Source organism: Prionailurus bengalensis, chromosome A1 (assembly GCF_016509475.1).
Source record: "Prionailurus bengalensis isolate Pbe53 chromosome A1, Fcat_Pben_1.1_paternal_pri, whole genome shotgun sequence".
NCBI lineage: Eukaryota > Metazoa > Chordata > Mammalia > Carnivora > Felidae > Prionailurus > Prionailurus bengalensis.
Window position 1 is genome coordinate 9,533,829 of NC_057343.1, and position 22,768 is coordinate 9,556,596.

General features: G+C 39.1%; 1 protein-coding gene and 1 pseudogene across 4 annotated transcripts in view; both read right to left on the reverse strand.

Moving 5' to 3' along the window:
- Positions 1-22,768, reverse strand: part of KATNAL1 (katanin catalytic subunit A1 like 1) — a 102,491-nt gene that overhangs the window by 74,815 nt on the left and 4,908 nt on the right. For all 4 annotated transcript variants that reach the window (XM_043576100.1, XM_043576080.1, XM_043576089.1 and 1 more), the window contains exons 2-3: positions 3,676-3,851; positions 1,523-1,683 (exon numbers count right to left, since the gene is read on the reverse strand). In XM_043576100.1, coding sequence (XP_043432035.1) covers positions 1,523-1,683; positions 3,676-3,837 — 323 coding nt within the window. In that variant the 5' untranslated portion in view covers positions 3,838-3,851. The remainder of the gene's footprint in view (positions 1-1,522; positions 1,684-3,675; positions 3,852-22,768) is intronic.
- LOC122466876 lies at positions 4,113-7,314 on the reverse strand (annotated as a pseudogene).

A 22,768-nucleotide genomic window follows, 5' to 3' on the forward strand; every position in this document is an offset into this window, starting at 1 on the left:
TTGTACGCCTTAGCTTCTATAATGTTACATGTTAACATACCTAAATAAGGTGATTTTCAGCTTTTAGCTGTAAACTAGAAGTATATTTCTGAATTAATGCCTTTCAGAGAAAGACGAAGGTATTTTGTTACACATACATACATAAAATCTTCAAGTGCTGATCAATCAAAATGCCATTATTTCTTTTTTTCGGTACTTACTTTGGGACTTCCATGGTAACAGCCCTATGACTCCTGAAATGTTGACTTTGGAGAGATAAGGGTTATCTTAATCCAAAACACCTGAAAGTGGTTACATCTGCAAAAAGGGCTATGTTGTTGCAGACTTCAGAGAAGAATCATCATCTAGTGTTTTTATGATGGGAATCATAAAATTATCTGTAAGTCTGTGGAAAAAACCCTGAAGGAGTAAATTAACCACTTTTCACAGTTTTTTAAATGCTTCTAGAAAATTCTGAGATCAACAAGTTAAACACATGATCACAGCTACTGACCGAAAGGAAACTTATTTTGTATGATGCAACACTCTGGTCGCAACAGCACTTCACAATCTGAAAGCCAGAAAGACCTAAACTCAGATCCCGGTCTAGCTCAGCTTATAGGTGAGGGTCTCTCAGGTCTCAATTTCCTTACTTGTGAAATTAATGGAATTATTCATTCAATGTCGGTTGAATGCCTACTATGTATCGAACACTGTTTTAGCAACAGAAGTCTGTTGTTCATAATTCGTTTTGAGAAAATAAAAACATGGCCCTTGCCCTAGCAAAGCTCCTAATTTTGTGAAGAGACAAAGAAATGCAATGTGCTAACTGCTATGAACAAACTGCTGTGCTTGAGCAAACTGAGAAAGGCTGCAGAGAGAAAACACAGTTGAGCTGAGACTCGAACAATGAATATGAATTGCTCAGATGGGGATTATGGGAATCCCCTGAAGAAAACAAACCGGGCAAAGACAAAAAGACAGGAAAAAACAAGACTAGACGGGTTTAATGTAGATGATGCACCAGGGAGATAAAATTTAGAGTATTATAGACCACACTGGGGAATCTGACCTTTAACTTTTAAGGAATGATAAGGTTCCTTCTACATTATGATTCTGGAAACTGGCTGCAGGCCCAACCAGATGAATCCAATCGGTCCACCACTTCATCTAAAGCTATCAGAATCTTCTAAAGCAAAAAAAAAGGTTTAAAACAAAAAAGCCATCCAAGCTTTGATGCTGATAGGAAATCTAAAAGACCTCACTCACTTAACTGGTAAATTTCAGGACTAGCAGATTTCCATTGTTACCATTAGAGTAGTCAAACATTCTAAAAGCAAGATATATGACAAATGATTTACTTCTATTCTACATCAAATATAAACTCTATATAAACGGAGAGGTGTGAAAATTGTAAACAAGTATTAAATTTACATCCCCCCAAAATATTTTCCATACTTGGTTTAAATAAAGCTTCGCTCTCTTCATTCAGAATATCAGTTACCTATAAAAGTACCCAAAGAGACTATAAAGTCCCATTTACCTGTGTTCTGCAGGTACAGGGGGCGGCCAAACAGCAGGGTCTCTAAATGGCTCATCTTGACAGGACACAGGGAAATCTGGGGGCTTGTCAATTTTAAAACTTTCCAAAGTGCTGACAATACTTTTAACTTGTTCATATTCTTCCAGTAATTCCTGCCGAACCTTAAAAGGAAATAATCTTTACGCTAGAAACTGTTTACGGTTTACATGAATGGCAAATAACAAATTGCTACTGAATGCAAGTTTTCTCAGTATCAAAGTATGCAAAATGAATCATTAAAACATTAAAAAAACAAAGAACCATGTAAAGTAATATAGATAGAGGGGAGGAATTGGACTGAAAAAAGACATTATACACCTTTTTGTAAGGGAAGTAGTCATGATTTTTTCAAAACGGAGCTCTATTTCTACCAATGAATGTGATGACCATTAATATAATTTAAAACAAGCAGTAAGGCAGTAACAAGGTAACCATTCCCCGAAATCTAAAATGTTATGCTAACCCCTTTTAATATATTTGTAAAATAGCTTCCAGAATACTATCAGCCAGAATTTTCACCAGCATTAGGAAAGGCTAACTCCGAATATCACTAAGTATGAAATGCCTATTATGAGCATCTGAAAACCTGAAATGGTATAATACTAAGCATTACCCAGTTCCATTTTTTTTTTTTAAGTTTATTTATTTATTTTGAGAGAGAAAGAGAGAACGAGCATGGGAGGGGCAGAAAGAGACGGGGAAAGAGGATCCGAAGTGGGCTCTGTGCTGACAGCAGAGAGCCGGATGTGGGGCTTGAACTCACGGACCGTGAGATCAAGACCTGAGCCGAAGTAGGACGCTTACCCGACTGAGTCACCCAGACGCCCCTCCGATTTTTATTTACGTTCTCTTTCACCTAAAACCTGAATTCTTCTGGCCTTGTTTAAATGCTTTCAAGTGTTGGATAAAGTTCATTTTGAATTCAAAGGCAAGATTTTTTCCCTCATTTAAAAAACTTCACTGAGTCCCTACTACATGGACCTTCTTGTGGTTTCAAACTTTGAGACCAAACTAAGTTTCAAAGGCAAACAGATAATAGATTGAAAATTATATTCATAAATTCCTTTTAACAATTCTAATTTGTTTTTTTGACCAGAAAGTATACTTTACTGTAGAGAAAAGAAAAATCTAGATAAAATTCAACTGCTAATATATGCTATTATATACTTGGAGAAATAAAATTACAGAACCTAAGGGAAATGAACCGTAAAAATAAATGAATAGAAATGGTCACTATTTAACACAATTAAGGAATTGTCAAAAATATTTCCGGGCTAGATTAAGAAACCACTCTTGCCTGTGGCTACTGTGCAGATAGCACACAACTACAAATTTCAACTGGAGTTAAAGCAAGTATATTGTTCTCACTCAACATAATTTGGTAACGCTTAAGTCAGAAAATAAGTCAAATTGACCCTGAAACCTTAGTGAAATATCAATTTCTGACACGGAAAAATTAGAAAAAACACTTGAAAGGCATTAGTACATTAAAGAGAAACTTCAAAGAAATGCTTGACTTTGTACTTTTAATTTTAAAAGGATTTTAAGTTTTAAGACTAAGTGGGGAAATTCTAATTCAAGTTTTTATTAACTGTACTATTATATAATCAAGTTGTACAGTCAAGAGACACAGCAACTATATTAGCTTTATTAGATTATTGATTCCTTTGTATTTGTAGGGAGTCTTTCAAAATACTCTTTTAAGAAGGAGGAAACTTTCTTAAAGGAAAAGTTTTGTGAAATGGGTCAAAACTCCATGGAAAAATGAAAGGGAAAAGGGTGAGTAGAAATACCTTATATCAAAAATTTATAAACACACACAACTAGGTGACTGATCATGAAAATTAAAAAAATTACAAGTCGATTCCATGACAATTAAGTATCTTCAAAATATGCCTCATGAAAGATATTATCCAAAATATTCACCAGGCAAGACAAAATTATTCAGAGTACATTTTAAATACATTTCAGTATTCAGACAAATAAGAAACAACTATTTACAAAACCTCCAACTAATAGTCCAACGGTCTATACTCCAACTAACAGTCCTCCAACGGTCCCACTCTGGTCTCTCAAGTACAATAAACTATTACCCTCACCTGAGCGTGTCTTACCTGTTGCCATTTGCCTTTGACAGCCGGGTCTCTGACTGATTGGCAATGTCTCTGAATCTGCTGTATCACCCCCTGGTAATATACCATTGATGAGTCATAGTTTCCAAGAAGTGCAAATTCTCTTCCTTTCTTTGCATTGTCACAAATCTCAGCCAAATTCATCTTCTTGAAGAGAACTAAAGAGAACACATAAGGTCTTCTTATTAAGTTTTCAGCACCAACTTTAGAACATTTTTTCTTATTCTTTAAAATATCTGCTTAGGGGAGCCTGGGTGGCTCAGTCGGTTGAGCATCCGACTTCAGCTCAGGTCATAATCTCACGGATTGTGGGTTCCAGCCCCACATCCGGCACTGTGCTAACAGAAAAAAAAAAATTAATTAAATTAAAAAAAAAGTATCTGCTTAAAAGTACTTTCAAAATCAAAATGGTTCTCTCGTTCTTTGAGGTTATCTGAATGCATCTTATAATACTAAGCAGAGTTTCTAATTTTGGAAGTACAAAGGAGATCATAAAAGAACACCCAAGAAGATAACACAGAAATTACACAGCTCTGAGCTACTGGTTTATGTTACAGGTACATAAATTGGACACTAGTTTTCCTTGCTCGTTTATAATTACCACAAGCTGTAATACAATAAAGATGAACTTGATTTTATTCAATTTATTTTTGACGATGTAGAAACATATAACCGCAGAAATTAGTTCTCCCTAAAACAATTTGGCCCCCCAAACAAAAGGTCGTACTTTCTCTTTTTGGAAAGACAAAATGTTTTATTTTAAAACCCTGGAAAAGCTATTGAAAAGACAAATATCCATTATATAACCATGAATGTTAAATATCTGGAAACTGTCAATCTTCAAAAAGGTGGTAGGCACTTCCAAAGAGCTAAATATTGCAAATGATTCTACCGTATGTCTTCTCTATTATCAACAGTACTTGATGTGATGTAAAATACCAAGAAGACTCGACTAATTATTCAGTCGCCATCTTAGGGTTCAATTCAATTACCCAAGTAAAAGTTTTGTCCAAGATGTTCCTGTCACAAGAAACTTCTGGGTGAATTTCAGAAATGTTCACTAAAGGATCTTCCTTTTTTGCCTGTGAATGTTTGAGTATTACTGTACTGTTGGTTACTGGCCACTACAGATGCTGGTTCTAGGCCAGCCCAAGGGTCTTCAAGAATTGAAGGCTTGAAATAACTTTCCAACTCATTAGACATTCTTTTTTCTCTACCACGATCCAAATGGTGTAGATGTCCTTGGAGAACCCTGGGGGTGAGGCTGCTGCTCCCGTGGGGAATAGCCAAATTTCTGCTGGGACCCCGCGGGGTACTTGGAATAAGGAGTGAGGGCAGCCGCCAGGGGACGCCAGGGAATGGAGACCAAATCAGCCTCCCACCCCCCCACCCCCACCCCCACCCCCCCGGAAGCTGCCGCCCTGTCGCGGAGGGTGGCTGCTCCCTTTGGGCCTTGATCCTTGATCCTTGATCGGGGCAGAATGGTGGCGTGTGTGGCGGATTCCCGTAAGGTCCCGAGGGGAGGGCGGCCGCGGTTCGCCTCCAAGTGGGGTAACGCGGAAGCTGCTCAAACTACCCCAACCTCCTACACCCACGCCAGGGTAGGGAGCAGTGGGGGTCAAAAATTCTGTCGGTGCATATCAGGAGACGACGATGAAGACCTCACTGCCACGTTCTCCCCCAAAAAGTCACACTTAAGGAAGACATTTTAAAGGAACATCTTGTAGTGTGGTCCATGCATCGTTTGTATGTATTTACTTGTCCCATACAACTGAAATCTAAGCAAAAACCTGTGAATGAAACTACCTGAGCCCCTTTTGCTCCTCAAATTGTAATCTTCTATGGTCTCATCATTCTCTATAGCTTCCTGTCTGTGCAAATAACTATCATTTTTCTTTCCCCTTCTACAGATGCTAGGAAGAACATCGTCTGACCTTCTGGTTTCTACCAAAGCTCTCGGGCCCGGTAATTCTAGCTTTTCTTCCTGGCTTCCCAAAAGTCTCCCAGAATCATCCAAGGGCTCTAAATGCCAAGTCACTTGCCACTAAAGACTACAAATTGGGGGGAGTTCAGAGATATAGACGAACGGCATCCTGGAGGAGTCCAAATTGCCCTGCTTATTTCCCAAAACAGTAAACCAAAAGATCCACTTGGTAGAGAACATCAAAGTACTTCTCCACGCCTTTCTGAGGCAATTACATTCTGGTGTGAGCTTGGCTTTCTCTCTACCTCTTATCTATTCTTAAGGAGCTCAAAAACCCCTCCTCAAAATTAAGCACATCTAGTTCTAGGCATTTCAACGGACTCCAGTACATTCTTAGAAATAAAGCTGTTTCCTTTATGTGTTTTGATTATTAGTCCCTTCCCCCAGCATAAGTTCCTTGAAGGCAGCACCTGTGTTACTTTAGAATTACACCACAACAAAAGGTACACTAGCTTTGCACGGTCAGAAACTTCAGCATTTAACAGATCTAGCCACACAACACAGGGCAACCGGGCAAAGCCTCTTCTTCAAACTAGAACATTAACACAAAGCAATAAGATCTCATACTGAATGAGCTGTAATTAGTAAGTCCGGTAAGGAGAAAAAAAAAAAAAAAAAGCTGTTCCATATATTATTTTCTTTTAAAAGCATTAATTCTGCTAATATGTGCTGTCACACAACTATGCAGGATAAAAATATCTTCATGTAGGGGCCGCCTGGGTGGCTCAGTCAGTTAAGCATCCAACTCTTGATTTCAGCTCAGGTCATGATCTCATGGTCGTGAGATAGAGCCCCATGATTCTCTCTACTTCTGTTCTCCCTACTCCCGAATGCTCGCTCTCTCGCTCTCTCTCTCTCGCTCTCTCTCAAAATAAAAACCAATAACTTGATGTAAAGCAGGGGTCAGCAAACTTTTTGTATAAAGAATCAGACAGTAAACATTGTAGGCTATAGTAATAACCGTTGAGTGCAACTTGTTATAAAACCAGTCTCCTAGTAAGAATGAAGTTCTTTTGGGGGGATAATACTTCACTTAGTTGAGATTAAAAATTAGCGTTCCCTATAATCAAAATCAACTGCAAACGTTCATATGGTAATGCTACTTTCTAAATAAGAATGTATGTATTTCATGTTTGAAAGTGTCTTTTTACCCTGAAAGGTGCCGGGCCGTCACATACACACGATTTCAATTCAGCATATTCATTGTTTGGAAGATACCTACAGACTTCATTCTTCTCTTAATATTTGTTTTTCATCTTTCAGGGTGTCCTTCCACTGCAGATCAATCACCTCCAATCGGAGGGTAAGGTGGGTGCAAATGCCTCAACCACACAACGAAACGGATTTTGTAATAGGGTCGTTTCCTCTGCACTCACATCAAAGTCTGAGACCGAGCTCAGAAAATACGTCTACTGCAACCCTGAGTGGGAACGGCGACTTTGTTTTCTTTACCTTAACTTCTGACGGCCTGCAAAGCTATCTAAAACAGCTTAATGTTATTTGTGATTCAAACAACACTAGCTGGCATCGAAATCACTTCTCATTTTGCATATAAGCACGGTTTGGCTTATAAGTTTAGGTTGAATACTTTAAGAAACATGACCAAGTCTGCAGCAAAAACTGACTTCCAAAGCCATTCGGTGTTCAAGCACAGTGGTTGAGAGCAGTGCTTCTCATTCGGAAAGACCTCAAATCAGCCCAAACCTCAAAAGACTGGAATAGAATTTTACTGTTACTACTAGGCCACTGAACTGCAATGTGGTGGGCAAGTCGGGGTTTTCGGCTTCTACTTCTGATCAAAATTCACGCAGCTAACAATGACTAAGTCCACAGGAGCAACACGACCAGTTCTGTATTTCATGCTACACTCAAATGTTCTCTGCAAAATACCTGCTGATAAGTACAATAAGTAACCCTATATTTTAGCCACTTTACATTTCCACAGTTTCGTAAATTTGCTCACCTAAGCCGTTTTCTGTTAGAGACATATTTTTACTTCCATCAATTGTAATGCATCGTAACAGATCCCACCTCTCGGGTCATACAAAATTAGTGTTTTCTGAACTTTTTGTAAATATTTTTGTCAGCAGTTATTCCACGAGCACTATCATTGAAACTAATTCTTCAAAAACTTCAAGCTTTGACGCGACTTCTTGAATAACAGTAACTGAGCTGTATTGGTAACCTCTGCTAATCCGCAAAAGCCAGGGAAAACCACTCAAAATCATTCGCTTTGTTTTTTAATTGATTACTAATGTTCTCAACCCTTGCAGCAACTGTTCTTGCCAAAAAGCTAATAGCTTTAAACAAGTTTATTCTCTCCAGACACATTTCTTTGGCTACTACAATCAAAGGCGATTTAGTTAAGGCACCATCAGTAGTAAATGACTTCCTTACTTGACTAACAAATGGAAACTTAATCTGGGCACAGTCTGATTTTCATTTTTAATAATTCTGTGAAGAAATTCTTCTGTGGCTAAGATATTCCTTTTTCAATTTTCTAATTTTTCTGGCCATTGTTTTCCTGTGAGTTGGGAATATTGGGATGACTGATTAGTCTGGTAATGTCAGCATATACTGTATCTCCTTAGCACAGCTATAGTCTCACCACATAATAATCAATGCTTTGTCATCTAATTTGATAATGTATACTCTAGTGTACTTTAGAAGTATAACATGTTGGAGCACCTGGGTGGCTTAGCCAGTTGAGCGTCTGACTCTTAATTTCGGCTCAGGTCATGATCTCACGAGACTCCACGGGTTGTGGGATCAAGCCTCACATCACTGAGCTCAGGATTCTCCCTCTTTCTCCCTCTGCCCCTCTTCCCCATTTGTGTATGCTTTCACTCTCTCTAAAATAAAAAATTAAAATTAAAAAAAATAATAATAATAATAGGGGCACCTGGGTGGTTCAGTAGGTTAAGTGTCTGACTTCAGCTCAGGTCATGATCTCACAGTTCGTGGGTTCAAACCCACCATCCGGCTCTGTGCTGACAGCTCGGAGCCTGGAGTCTGCTTTGGATTCTGTGTCTCCCTCTCTCCCTGCCCCTCCACTGCTCATACTCTTGTCTCTCTCTCTCTCTCTCTCTCTCTCAAATAAACATTAAAAAAATTTTTTTTTAATAAAAATAAAAGTATAACTTGTCAAGTCCATTTTTCTCATCTTTTGTTTCAACATGATGGGTACGTGCTGATAATAAAGTAGAATGTCACAGTACAATGATATACAAGGTACGTGAAACAGTGATTATAGTGCACCCAAGTAGTGCAAAACAGTGAGAAAGTCACAAAATCTCAGTCCCAATGACTCAAGCTCACAAAAGCAGCCATAAAGAATATGTAAACAAGCGTGTGTGCCTGTGTTCAAATAGACCTTTATTTATGGACACTGATAACAGAATTTCATTTAATTTCCACACGTCACGAAACAGTATTCTTCTTTTGACTTTTTTAACCATTAAAAAAATGCAACAACCATTCTCAGTTCATAAGCCATTCAAAAACAAGTGGCAGTCTGGATATGGCCCCTAGATTGTATTTTGCTGAGTCCTGCTTTCCACTTCTATCTTAAGAATCCAGAAAAATACAAGCAAATTAAACAGCAAGGAAGTAAAAGCATAGTAAAGTTAAGAGCAGAAATCAATAAGATAGAAATAGAAGAATAAAAAAATTCCAATGTAGCCAAGCTGGTTCTTCAGAAGTACCATCATAATGAATATATCTCTAGTAATATTGACTGAGAAAGGGAGAGAGAAAACAAGATTAACAAAATCAGAAATAATGGGGGGGGCTAGCACTACAAACTTTAGGGATATTAAAAGGCAAACGAGGGCTTAATAAAATATGCAAATGCTATAAAGGTCACAAAATACCAAAGCTTACCCAAGAAGAAACAGAGTGATTAATCGGAATAGTCCTATATCAACCAGTGATACTCAATTTGAAATTTAAAATCTTCCCCAAAAACACAAACAAAAAAACCCTCCAGATCCAAATGGCTTCACTAGTGAATTCTCCCAAAGCATTAAAGGAAAAAATAAAACCAATTCTAAACAAATTCTCAGAAAAAAGAAAAGGCATGGGGCATGGGGCGCCTGGGTGACCCAGCTGGTTGAGCATCCAACTCTTGATTTCAGCTCAGGTCATGATCCCAGGGTCATGGGATCAAACCCCTCATTGAGCTTCACGCTGAGAAAGGAGCCTGATGTGTCAGATTCTCTCTCTCCCTCTGCCCCTCATGCCCGCTCATGCTCTCTCTAAAATAAAATAAAATAAAATAAAATAAAATAAAATAAAATAAAATAAAATAAATAAATAAATAAATTTTAAAAGGAAAGAAAGAAAAAAGAGGAGGCAGAAAAACTTCCAACTCCTACTTTAGGGGCAGCATTATCCTGATAGCAAAACTAAACATTATAAGAAAAGAAATTTACATAGCAATATCCTTCAGGAACACAAATACAAAAATCTTTACATTTTAGGTAGTCAAATGCAGTAATACATAAAAAGGATAATGCATTATGACCAAAGAAGGGTCAATACCAAAAATTCAAGATGGTTTATATTAAAAACCAATCAACAGGATTTTAAGAGACTAGAAATGAAATGTATGATCATCTCAATAGAGGCATACAAAGCTCTGACAAAAAATCAACGCCATTCATAAGAACTTGTAGCAAACTAAGAAGAGCATTTCCTCAGCCCAATAGAGTATTCACGAAATCCTTACATCTAAAATCATATTCATTGTGAAAGACTAAATGCTCTCCCCAAAGATCAAGAAATAACAAGCCCAGTATATTTGCTCTCATTCCTTCTATTCTACATTAGAACTAGAGGTTCTAACCACTGCAATAGGCAGGCAAAAATAAATAAATAAATAAATAAATAAAAGGCATACAGATTGGAAAAGAAGTTGCTTTTATTCGTATACAACCTGATTATTAATGGAGAAAATCCTAGGGAATCTACAACAGCTACTAGAATTAGTGAGTTTTGTAACTCAAAATTTATTTTGTAACTCAGAAGTTATTATGCTGCAGGACACAAGGTCAATATAAAAAAAAATCAATTGCATTTCTACATACTAACAATAATTGAAAACAAAAGTTAAAAAACAGGGGCGCCTGGGTGGCGCAGTCGGTTAAGCGTCCGACTTCAGCCAGGTCACGATCTCGCGGTCCGGGAGTTCGAGCCCCGCGTCAGGCTCTGGGCTGATGGCTCAGAGCCTGGACCCTGTTTCCGATTCTGTGTCTCCCTCTCTCTCTGCCCCTCCCCCGTTCATGCTCTGTCTCTCTCTGTCCCAAAAATAAACAAACGTTGAAAAAAAAATTTAAAAAAAAAAAAAAAATCACCAAAAAATATGAAATATGCAGGGATAAATTTAACAAAATACATTCAAGAATGTAACATGGAAAGCTACCAAATATTGCTAAGAGAAGTTAAGGATGACCTACATTAATGGACACATGTATGTTCACACATTAATGAACTGAAACGTTCAATGTAGGTAAGATGTCAATTCTCTTGAAAGTGAGCCATAGTCAATACGATCACCATCAAAATTCCAGCAGCCTTTCTTGTAAAAACTGACAAGCTGATTTCAAAATTTACATGGAAATACAAAGGGCATAGAATAGCCAAAACGGGTTAGCAAAAGAGTAACGTTAAGACAACTTACACCGTCTGTTTCCAAGATTTACTATAAAGTTGCAGCAATGAAGACGGTGTGGGATTGGCATACAGACAGACTCACAGACCAATGGAACAAATTAGACAGTCCAGAAAAAGACCCATACCTATATGGCCAGTTAATTTCTGACAAAGTTCCCAAGGCAAGCCAACAAGGGCAAATTTTTTTTTTTCGAAAAGGGGTGCTGAAACAACCAGATATCCATATGCAAAAGGAACCTGAACCTCCGCTCTTATCTCACATCATATACAAAAAATCATCTCAAAATGAATTGATGACCTAAACATAAGTTAAAACTATAAAACTTTCAGAAGACAACCCAACCCAAGGTATGGAGGGGGGAGGGGACACCAGGTCCTCAAGCCCCAGTTCCCACAGGGCATGATGAGTCAGCTGACATCTTTATGTACAGTAGGTTGCATTACAGAAGAATCCTCAGTTAGGGAACCCAACCTATTATATTGAACAGCATATGCAGGTCTTGTTCCAAAGGAAGATATTTCCTCCGGGCTATAAGCAAGCCCAACCTTTGCTCTGGAGGAAGAGACAATACCTACCTTTCAAGGCTGTTCAACTTCATATCAGCTTTCAACCTGGGGAGCCCCCTTGCCTCTTCCATGTTGAATCTTTTGTGTGTGTGTCTAGCACATGTCTTTCACTTTCTTGGTTTACTCCCTTACTTTTATAAAACACATTTTCTTTCCATAGATGGGAGGTAGAGTTTTTGAGATTTTATTCTACCTTTATTCTACCCTCGTACGTTTGTCATAGTTTGATTAGCTACTGAATTCTAGTTTGGAAATAATTTTCCTCCAGAATTTTGAAGGCACTGCTTTATTGCCGTCTAGGCTTCAATTAAGTTGGGAAGACTGAAGTCATTCAAATTCCTGATCCTTTATAGATCACCTGTTTTTTCCCCTTTCGGCAAGTTTGTAGGATCTTCTCCTTGATCCAAGCTTTCTAAAATTGTTGATGATGTATTTGAAATGGGTCTATGTGGGGGAAAGATCCAACATGGTGGAGAAACAGGGGACCCAAAGTTCCCTTGTCCCTCAAACACAGCAGTGTTGAGGCCAAAGGACTTTGAATTCCAAGAGTCCGGGCTGCAGAGTGGCAGAGACACTTGGGACAACCTGGCGGGCCACCGGTGCGTGATTGTGAACTGGGAGAGAGAAAATGGGTGCGTAGGCCGGAAGGGGAGGGATCCCCTTCTGCAGAGTAAGGGAAGGAAGAGAAAGAGAGGCTGTGAAAGTGTAGGGCTGTATCTGGACAAGAGAATTACCACGGCCCAGGGATGGAGAAGGATCCAATCTCTAACTGTGGGGCGTTCTCCAGATGGGCCAGCTGTCCAGTTTGCACACCTAGGGAGCAGGGGAGCCTGCCCCTGGCTCGGTAACTAGTTCAGAGCTGCAGTCCACAGTAGGAGAAAGCAATCCCCTCTCTGGAGTGCTGTGGGAAGAAGGAATATAACCATTCAAAGGACAAAGACTGCCTGCGACCGCCAGCCAGAGGCCATATATTGGCAGAACCGGGGGCACTCGGAGACAGCCCCTTGAAGGCATCGGGGGTTTCAATCCCAGCTGAGCACCAGGGAGGCGCGGGAGTCGGCAGAGAGGGACAAACTGCCTCGTTCGCCCCGCGGCACAGTGAGGCTGGCCGAAACTGAGTGGTTTGGGACACCAGTCGGTCGGGGCAGGAGAACTAAGGGGTCGCCATTTTTCACCCCACCACCAACAGGGTGGGGCTTCAGGGAAGGGACAGCGGGTCCAGAGGGGAGGCGGTACCCCCTACACCAAGCCACGCCCCTCCACGCCCGGTAACTGCATACCCACCGGAGATTGACGCTGACCAACCAGACAGCCCCCCCTCCAGACAAGGCACCCAGCGGTTTTGCATTTTCTGATTTAATTCTTGGACAGTTCTTCTTACATACATTTTTTTTTCTTTCTTTTCTCCTTCTTATTTCTTCCTCCTCTAGTCTGGTTATTCTGGTTGTTGGTTTGTTTAAGCAGATACATGTAATCTAGTCTCTTTATACCTGTTCTATATCGCCTTATTTTCCTCTCTCTCTCTCTCTCTCTCTCTGGATTAAGCCATATAGTTTCTCTGCCTGGTCAATTTTCTTTTCTTTCTTTTTTTCCCACCCATCATTTCTCCTTGTATGTGATAAGACCTCTTCCACCAACACTGCTCCCGCCACCCCCCGCCCCCCACACTGGTTTGTTGTTGTTGTTGGTTGGTTGTTTTTCTCCAGGGCTACTTCAATGAACAAATCAAAGCACACCTGGTGGTGGGTCCAAAACATCACTAGGAACAGGGAGATAAAGCAACCAGAATCGTAACATCTGAGAACAAGCAACACACTCCAAAAAAACACCTCCTGAAGGGCCAGGCCCAGGACAGCGTATGACCCCTCTTTAATACACTAGTGCTCGCAGGTGCAGGACACATAACAAGCTTTTAAAACACATAAGGGACAGAAAACTAGCCAAAATGACGAAACAGAAGAATTCTCCTCAAAAGAAATTCCAGGAAGACATGACAGCTAAAGAACTGATCAAAACAGATATAAACAATATATCTGATCAAGAACTTAGAATAATAGCCATGAGATTAATTGCTGGGCTTGAAAAAAGCATAGAAGACAGCAGAAAATCTATTGCTGCAGAGATCAAGGAACTAAAAAATAGTCATGATGAATTAAAAAATGCTGTCAATGAGGTGCAAAATAAACTAGAGGCAATGGCAGTGAGGATTGAAGAGGCAGAAGGTAAAATAAGTGAAATAGAAGATAAAATTATGGAAAAAGATGAACCCGAGAAAAAGAGAGATAAAAAAAATTCTAGGCCACGAGGGAAGAATTAGAGAACTAAGTGATTCAATGAAATGTAGTAATATCCTTAGCACAGGAATTCCAGAAGAGAGAAAGGGCTCGAAGGTGTACTCGAACAAATCATAGTCGAGAACTTCCCTAATTTGGGGATGGAAACAGACATTGAACTCCAGGAGGCACAGAGAACTCCCTTCTGATGTAACAGGAATTGATCTTCTGCACGACATACCATAGTGAAACTGGCAAAATACAAAGATAAAGAGAGAATTCTGAAAGCAGCTAGGGACAAACAGGACTTAATCTACAAGGGTAGACACGTAAGGGTAGTGGCCAAGCTATCTACTGAAACGCGGCAGGCCAGAAGGGAGTGGCAAGAAATAGTCAATGTGCTGAATAGGAAAAATATGCAGGCAAGAATCCTTTACCCAGTAAGGCTGTCATTCAGAATAGAAACAGAGATAAAAGGGGCGCCTGAGTAGCTCAGTCGGTTGGGCGTCCGACTTCGGCTCAGGTCATGATCTCATGGTTCGTGGGTTCGGGCCCCACGTCGAGCTCTGTGTTGACAGCTCGGAGCCTGCTGCCTGCTGCGGATTCTGTGTCTCCCTCTCTCTCTCTCTCCCCCTCTCTCTCAGGGGTAGGTAAACATTAAAAAAAAAAAAAGTAAAAAAAAAAAAAAAACAGAAAGAAAGAAAGATAAAGGTTTTCCCAGACAAACAAAAACTGACGGAGTTCATCACCACTAAACCAGCCCTACAAGAGATCTTAAGGGAGACTCTGTGGGTGGAATGTTGCAAAGATCACAAAGGACCAGAGACATCGCTACAAGCATGAAACCTACAGATAACACAATGACACTACGTCCATATCTGAATAAGTCCATATTTGACACTAAGTTCACTGAATGTAAATGGACTAAATGCTCCAATAAAAAGACATAGGGTATCAGAATGGATAAAAAAAAAAAAACAAGACCTATCTATTTGCTGTCCACAAGACACTCATTTGAGACCTGAGGACACCTTCAGATTGAAAGTGAGGGGATGGAGAACCATCTACCATGCTACTGGAAGTCAAAAGAAAGCTGGAGTAGCCATACATGTATCAGACAAACTAGATTTTAAACTGAAGGCTGTAACAAGAGATGAAAAAGGACATTATATCATAATTATGGGATCTATCCATCAAGAAGAACTAATAATTATAAACGTTTATGCAACCAATTTGGAAGCACCCAAATATATAAAATAATCACCAACATAAGCAATCTTATGTGGTAATTGCAGGGAACATTAAAACTCCACTTACAACAATGGACAGATCATCTAGGCAGAAAATCAATAAATCAAAAATGGCCCTGAATGATACACTGGACCAGATGGACTTGACAGATATATTCAGAACTTTTCATCCCAAAGCAGCAGAATACACCTTCTTCTCAAGTGTACATGGAACATTCTCCAAGACAGATCACATACTGGGTCACAAAACAGCTGATAAATATAAAAGAATTGAGATCATACCATGCACATTTTCATATCACAATGCTATGAAACTGAAAATCAACCACAGGAAAAAGTCTGGAAAACCTCCAAATGCACGGAAGTTAAAGAACATCCAACTAAAGAATAAATGGGTCAACCAGGCAATTAAAGAAGAAATTAAGAAATATTTGGAAACAAATGAAAATGAAAACGCGACAATCCAAACCCTTTGGGATGGAGCAAAGGCAGTCCTAAGAGGAAAATGCATTGCAATCCAGGCCTATCTTAAGAAACAAGAAAAATCCCAAATACAAAACGTAACGCAACCCCTAAAGGAACCAGAACAGCAAACAAAACAAAACAAAACAACAACAACAAAAAAAACCAAGGCCAGCAGAAGAAGAGAAATAATAAAGATTAGAGCAGAAATAAACAATACAGAATCCAATAAAACATAGAACAGATCAATGAAACTAAGAGCTGGTTTTTTGAAAAAGTAAACAAAAGGGATACGCCCCTAGCCAGACTTCTCAAAAAGAAAAGAGGACCCACATAGATAAAATCACGAATGAATTTGGACTTATCACAACCAATCCCTCAGAAATATAAACATTTATCAGAGAATACTATGAAAAATTTTATGCCAACAAACTGGACAGCCTGGAAGAAATGGACAAATTCCTAGCCACCCACACGCTACCAAAACTCAAACAGGAAGAAATAGAAAATTTAATAGACCCGTAACTAGTGAAGAAACTGAATCAGTTATCAAAAATCTCCCAACCAATAAAAGTCCTGGGCCAGAGAGCTTCCCAGGGGAATTCTACCTGAGATTTAAAGCAGAGTTAATACCTATCCTTCTCAAGCTGTTCCAAAAAATAGAAACGGAAGTTAAGATTCCAGATTCATTTTATGAAGCCAGCATTACCTTGATTCCCAAACCAGAGACCCCACAAAAAAGGAGAATTAAGGCCAATATCCCTGATGAACATGGATGCAAAAATTCTCAACAAGATACTAGCAAATGGAATTCAACATCATATAAAAAGAATTAATGGGGCGCCTAGTGGCTCAGTCGGTTAAGCGTCAGACTTCGGCTCAGGTCATGATCTTGTGGTTCCTGAGTTCAAGCCCCATGTCAGGCTCTATGCTGACAGCTCAGAGCCTGGAGCCTGCTTCAGATTCTGTGTGTGTGTCTCTCTCTCTCTGCCCATCCCCTGCTCGCACTCTGTCTCTTTCACTCTCAAAAATAAATAAACATCAAAAAAAATTTTTTTTTAAAGAATTATTCATCATGATCAAATGGGATTCATTCCAGGGCTGCAGGGCTGGTTCAATATTCACAAATCAGGGGTGCCTGGGTGGCGCAGTCGGTTAAGCGTCCGACTTCAGCCAGGTCACGATCTCGCGGTCCGTGAGTTCCAGCCCCGCGTCGGGCTCTGGGCTGATGGCTCAGAGCCTGGAGCCTGTTTCCGATTCTGTGTCTCCCTCTCTCTCTGCCCCTCCCCCGTTCATGCTCTGTCTCTCTCTGTCCCCCAAAAAATAAATAAACATTGAAAAAAAACTAAAAAAAAAATTAAAAAAAAATTCACAAATCAACCAATGTGATACATCGCATTAACAAGAGAAAGGATAAGAACCATATGATCCTGTCAATAGATGTAGAAAAAGCATTTGACAAAATACAGCATACTTTCTTACTAAAAACCCTCAAGAAATTCAGGATAGAAAGAACATACCTAAACACCATAAAAATCATATATGAGAAGCCCACAGCTAATATCCTCCTCAATGGGGAAAAACTGAGAGTTTTCCCCCTGAGATCAGGAACACAAAAGGGATGTCCACTCTCACCACTGTTGTTTAACATCGTGTTTGAAGTCATACCTCAGCAATCAGACAACAAAATGAAATAAAAGGCATCAAAATTGGCAAAGAAAAGTCAAACTTTCACTTTTTGCAGACAACATAATATTCTACATGGAAAACCTAAAGGACTCCACCAAAAGTTCGCTAGAACTGATACATGAATTCAGCAAAGTCTCAGGATACAAAATCATTGTACAGAAATCAGGTGCATTTCTATACACCAATAATGAAGCAACAGAAAGAGAAATCAAGAAATCGATCCCATTTACAATTGCACCAAGAACCATAAAATACCTAGGAATAAACCTAACCAAAGACGTAAAAGATCTGTATTGTGGAAACTATAGAAAACCTTTATGAAGGAAATTGAAGGAGACACAAAGAAATGGAAAAACATTCCATGCTCACGGATTGGAAGAATAAATATTGTTAAAATGTCAATACTATACAAAGCAATCTACACATTCGATGCAATCCCAATCAAAATTGCACTCACATTCTTCTCAAAGCTAGAATAAACAATCCTAAAATTTGTATGGAACCACAAAAGACCCTGAATAGCGAAAGTAATGTTGAAAAAGAAAACCAAAGCAGAAGGCATCACAATCCCAGACTTTAGCCTCTACTACAAAGCTGTAATCATCAAGACAGTATGGTACCTGCACAACAACAGACACATAGACCAATGTAATAGAATAGAGAACCTAGAATTGGACCCACATGTGTATGGCCAACTAATCTTTGACAAAGCAGGAGAGAGTATCCGATGGAAAAAAAGACAGTCTCTTTAGCCAATGGTGCTGGGAGAACTGGACAGCAACATGCAGAAGAATGAAACTACATCCAGATGGCCAACCGACACATGAAAAAATGCTCAACATCACTTATCATCAGGGAAATACAAATCAAAACCACAATGAGATACCACCTTTCACCTGTCAGAATGGCTAACATTAACAACTCAGGCAACAACAGATGTTGGCGAGGATGCGGAGAAAGAGGATCTCTTTTGCACTGCTGGTGGGAATGGAAGCTGATGCGGCCACTCTGGAAAACAGTATGGAGGTTTCTCAAAAAACTAAAAATAGAACTACCCTACGACCCAGGAATTGCACTACTAGATATTTATCCAAGGGATACAGGTGTGCTTTCGAAGGGACACATGCACCCCCATGTTTACAGCAGCACTATCAACAATAGCCAAAGTATGGAAAGAGCCCAAATGTCCATCAATGGATGAATGGATAAAGAAAATGTGGTATACACAAACACACACACACACACACACACACACACACAATGGAGTATTACTCGGCAATCAAAAAGAATGAAATCTTGCCATTTGCAACTACGTGGATGGAACTGGAGGGTATTATGATAAATGAAATTACTCAGAGAAAGACAAAAATCATATGACTTCACTCATATGAGGACTTTCAGAGACAAAACAGATGAACATAAAGGAAGGGAAACAAAAATAATATAAAAACAGGGAGAGGGACAAAACAGAAGAGACTCATAAATATGGAGAACAAACTGAGGGTTACGGGAGGAGTTGTGGGAGGTGGGATGGGCTAAATGGGTAAGGGGCATTAAGGAATCTACTGAAATCATTGCTTCACTATATACTAACTAATTTGGATGTAAATTTTAAAAAATAAAGTTAAATTAAAAAAAAAAAAAAGAATGAAACTAGACCACTTTCTTACACCACACACAAAAATAAACTAAAAATGGATGAAAGACCCAAATGTGAGTGAGGAAACCATCAAAACCCTAGAGGAGAAACAGGCAACAACCTCTCTGAACTCACTCGCAGCAATTTCTTCAACACGTCTCCAAAAGCAAGGGAATTAAAAGCAAAAATGAACTATTAGGACCTCATCAAGATAAAAAGCTTCTGCACTGCAAAGGAAACAAGCAACAAAACTAAAAGGCAACCAGCAGACTGGGAAAAGATATTTGCAAATGGCATATCGGATAAAGGGTTAGTATCCAAAATCTATAAAGTACTTACCAAACTCAATACCAAAAAACAAATAATCCAGTGAAGAAATGGGCAGAAGACATGAATAGACACTTTTCCAAAGAAGACATCCAGATGGCTAACATGAAAAGATGTTCAACGTCACTCATCATCAGGGAAATACAAATCAAAACCACACTGAGATACCACCTCACACCGGTCAGAGTGGCTACAATTAACAACTCAGGAAACAAGAGATGCTGGTGTGGATGTGAAGAAACAGGAACCCTCTTGCACTGTTGGTGGGAATGCAAACTGGTGCAGCTGCTCTGGAAAATAGTGTGGAGGTTCCTCAAAAAATTATCCAAGGGATACAGGAGTGCTGATTCAGGGGCACATGTACCCCAGTGTTTATAGCAGCTCTTTCAACAATAGCCAAATTATGGACAGAGCCTAAATGTCCATCAACTGATGAATGGATAAAGAAGATGTGGTTTATATATATAATGGAATACTATTTGGCAATGAGAAAGAATGAAATCCTGCCATTTGCAGCAACATGGATGGAACTGGAGGGTATTATGCTAAGTGAAATAAGTCAATCAGAGAAAGACAGATATCATATGTTTTCACTCATACGTGGAACTTCAGAAACTTAACAGAAGACCATGGAGGAAGGGAAGGGGGAAAAAAATAGATACAAACACAGAGAGAGGGAGGCAAACCATAAGAGACTCTTAAATACAGAGAACAAACTGCGGGTTGATGGGAGGGGTGGGGGTGAGGGGAAAATGTTTTAATTAAAGTATTTTCATTCTCACACTTCCATCATTCTCTCATAATGCTCTTCTTTCTTCTAGGAGTTGTGAATTCCTGAAATTAGATATTTATTTTAGAAACACTGAAGCAGCCTCAACAACAGCAATGTGAACAAAATAACACTAATTAGAACAGTGGTGGCAAAACAAATCAGATTTAAGCATTTTGTCCCACACTGAATTCGACCAATGTGGTCCAGCCTCTACATATATTTTTCTTTAAAGTTTATCAAATCACCAAAGTCCAGTCTATTTCATGCAATGACTACTATAAATCCCAGCAATTAAAAAAAAAAAAACATAATCACAACTGCTAGAATTACCACATCTTGAAGTATGTTTTAGTAGGAATAAATTGACCTAACTATGTGAGCCCCAGTCAGCAAAACAGCTAACTTTGAAAGCCACAATACCCATCTCTTTATGATGGGCTATACTCTCAAGGACTATAGCTTGCCATGAATAATCGAGAATATGATGCAATCAAAAACCCAGAGACAAGAGGAAAATGTCTGTAGCAATGAAGGCTTTTTGTTTCCTTACCTAAGCTCACTTCTCAAATACTTGGGAAACAGAAAAATGACTGTGCATACAAAATAAAAGGATCTAAACAGATAATCCTAAGAGCTTAAATGTTTCTCAGAAGTAACCATCATAAAATTTCTGCCCGTGGATTAAATTCTTTAACATACTGAAGCAGCAGATAATGTTGACCATCTGCCAGTCTGTTTCAAGATGGCAGCTTAAACTATAAATTTTATTGGGGCTCCCGGGTGGCTCAGTCGGTTAAGCATCCGACTCGGTTTCAGCTCAGGTCATGATTTCATGGTTCATGGGATTGAGCCCCATGTCAGGCTCTGCACTGACAGCACAGAGCCTGCTTGGCATTCTCTCTCTCTCTCTCTCTCTCTCTCTCTCTGTCCTTCCTCTGTTCTAAAAAAAAAGAATTACAAAGTTAGAAAGGGACTCAAAAGGTCATTTATTCCATCTCCATACCTTCAAATAGGACCTCATCAAACAATCCATAGCAAAAGAAACATAAAGACATCTAGTGGAGATTAAATAACTCACCTTAGAAAACTACTCCTTTTTTTAAAAAACCTCTCCCATAATCTATGCCTTAAATTTGTCTAGCTAATGACTGTATACACCTAACTTTGACTAAGTATTCTAAGGCATTCTTTCACTAGGTCTACCATATATAAAATAGTTATCTAGGAGAAAACAATGTCTGAAATAATAATGAGTCCCGGGTGGCTCAATCGGTTAAGCATCTGACTCCTGATTTTGGCTCAGGTCATGATCTCGAAGGTAGTGAGTTCAAGCCCCACATCAGGTTCTGTACTGGAGGTGCAGAGCCTGCTTGGGATTTTCTCTCCCTCTCTCTCTCTGCCCCTCCCTTGCTTGCTCGCTCTCTCAAAATACATAAATAAACTTAAAAAAAAGAAATAACGCTGAGTACATTAAAATATGCATATTTTCCATTCACAAATAGATGCTCAAAATTAGTAACATGATAATATAAATCAGTCCAGAAATGAGATATCATCAATTGAAGTTGAGGGCTATCGGGATCTCAAATCATGCAGTGCAATTCCCAATTTCTTTGAAGATGAAACCCAGGAAAAGATATTATTCCTATTAATGGTCTATGAAAGAACACCTTATAGCATTTAAGGAAGCCTTACTTAAAAGAACTGACGAATCTTTTTATTGATCAAATCATTATTTTGTAATGGAACCACTGCCTGATCCACCTGCTTAATATAGTCAGGTAAAGTCACAGGACATGGCCTCTTGTCGAACAGAACCGGCAATCCTGGCATATTGTTGCTAAGGGGGAGAAAGGAAAGTAGCCTTCAGTTACTGAGCACTTAGGGTTTACCTCCATTAAACCGTCCAATCTTCCCCCAAATCCTATAAAATAGTATTAACATCTTTTTTTTTTTTTAATAAGGGTACAGGTTTGGAAACTTGTCTGTGATTACACAGAAAATAAGTTGTAGTTCCAGAACTGGACAACAGATATAACTGGCCCCTTCCACTCTTACTGCATGCAGTAAACGATCCTTGGAGAAATGTTCTCTAGAAAAGCATATCACTGTACGTACTGCAAAAATCAAAGTATTAATCCAAAGAAGCCATGAGGGCTTTCTAATTTTACTGTGATATTTACACAAAATAGATAATAATTATCAGTTAAATGAAAAAATCTAAAGTTGTTGGTTGTTGAGGAACAATCAATCAAAAGTTCTTAGCCTGGATTCTCTTCTCTTTGGTCATACATTAGTCTACTGGTCTCAATATTTTAAGCTCTCCTTTAGTAAATCAAAATTTAAGGGTGATAAAAAAAAATCACACAACCTTATGTTTTGCTGTCATTGAAAATTACTGAATTCTAATCTCAGCTCCATGAAACCATTCTTAACCTG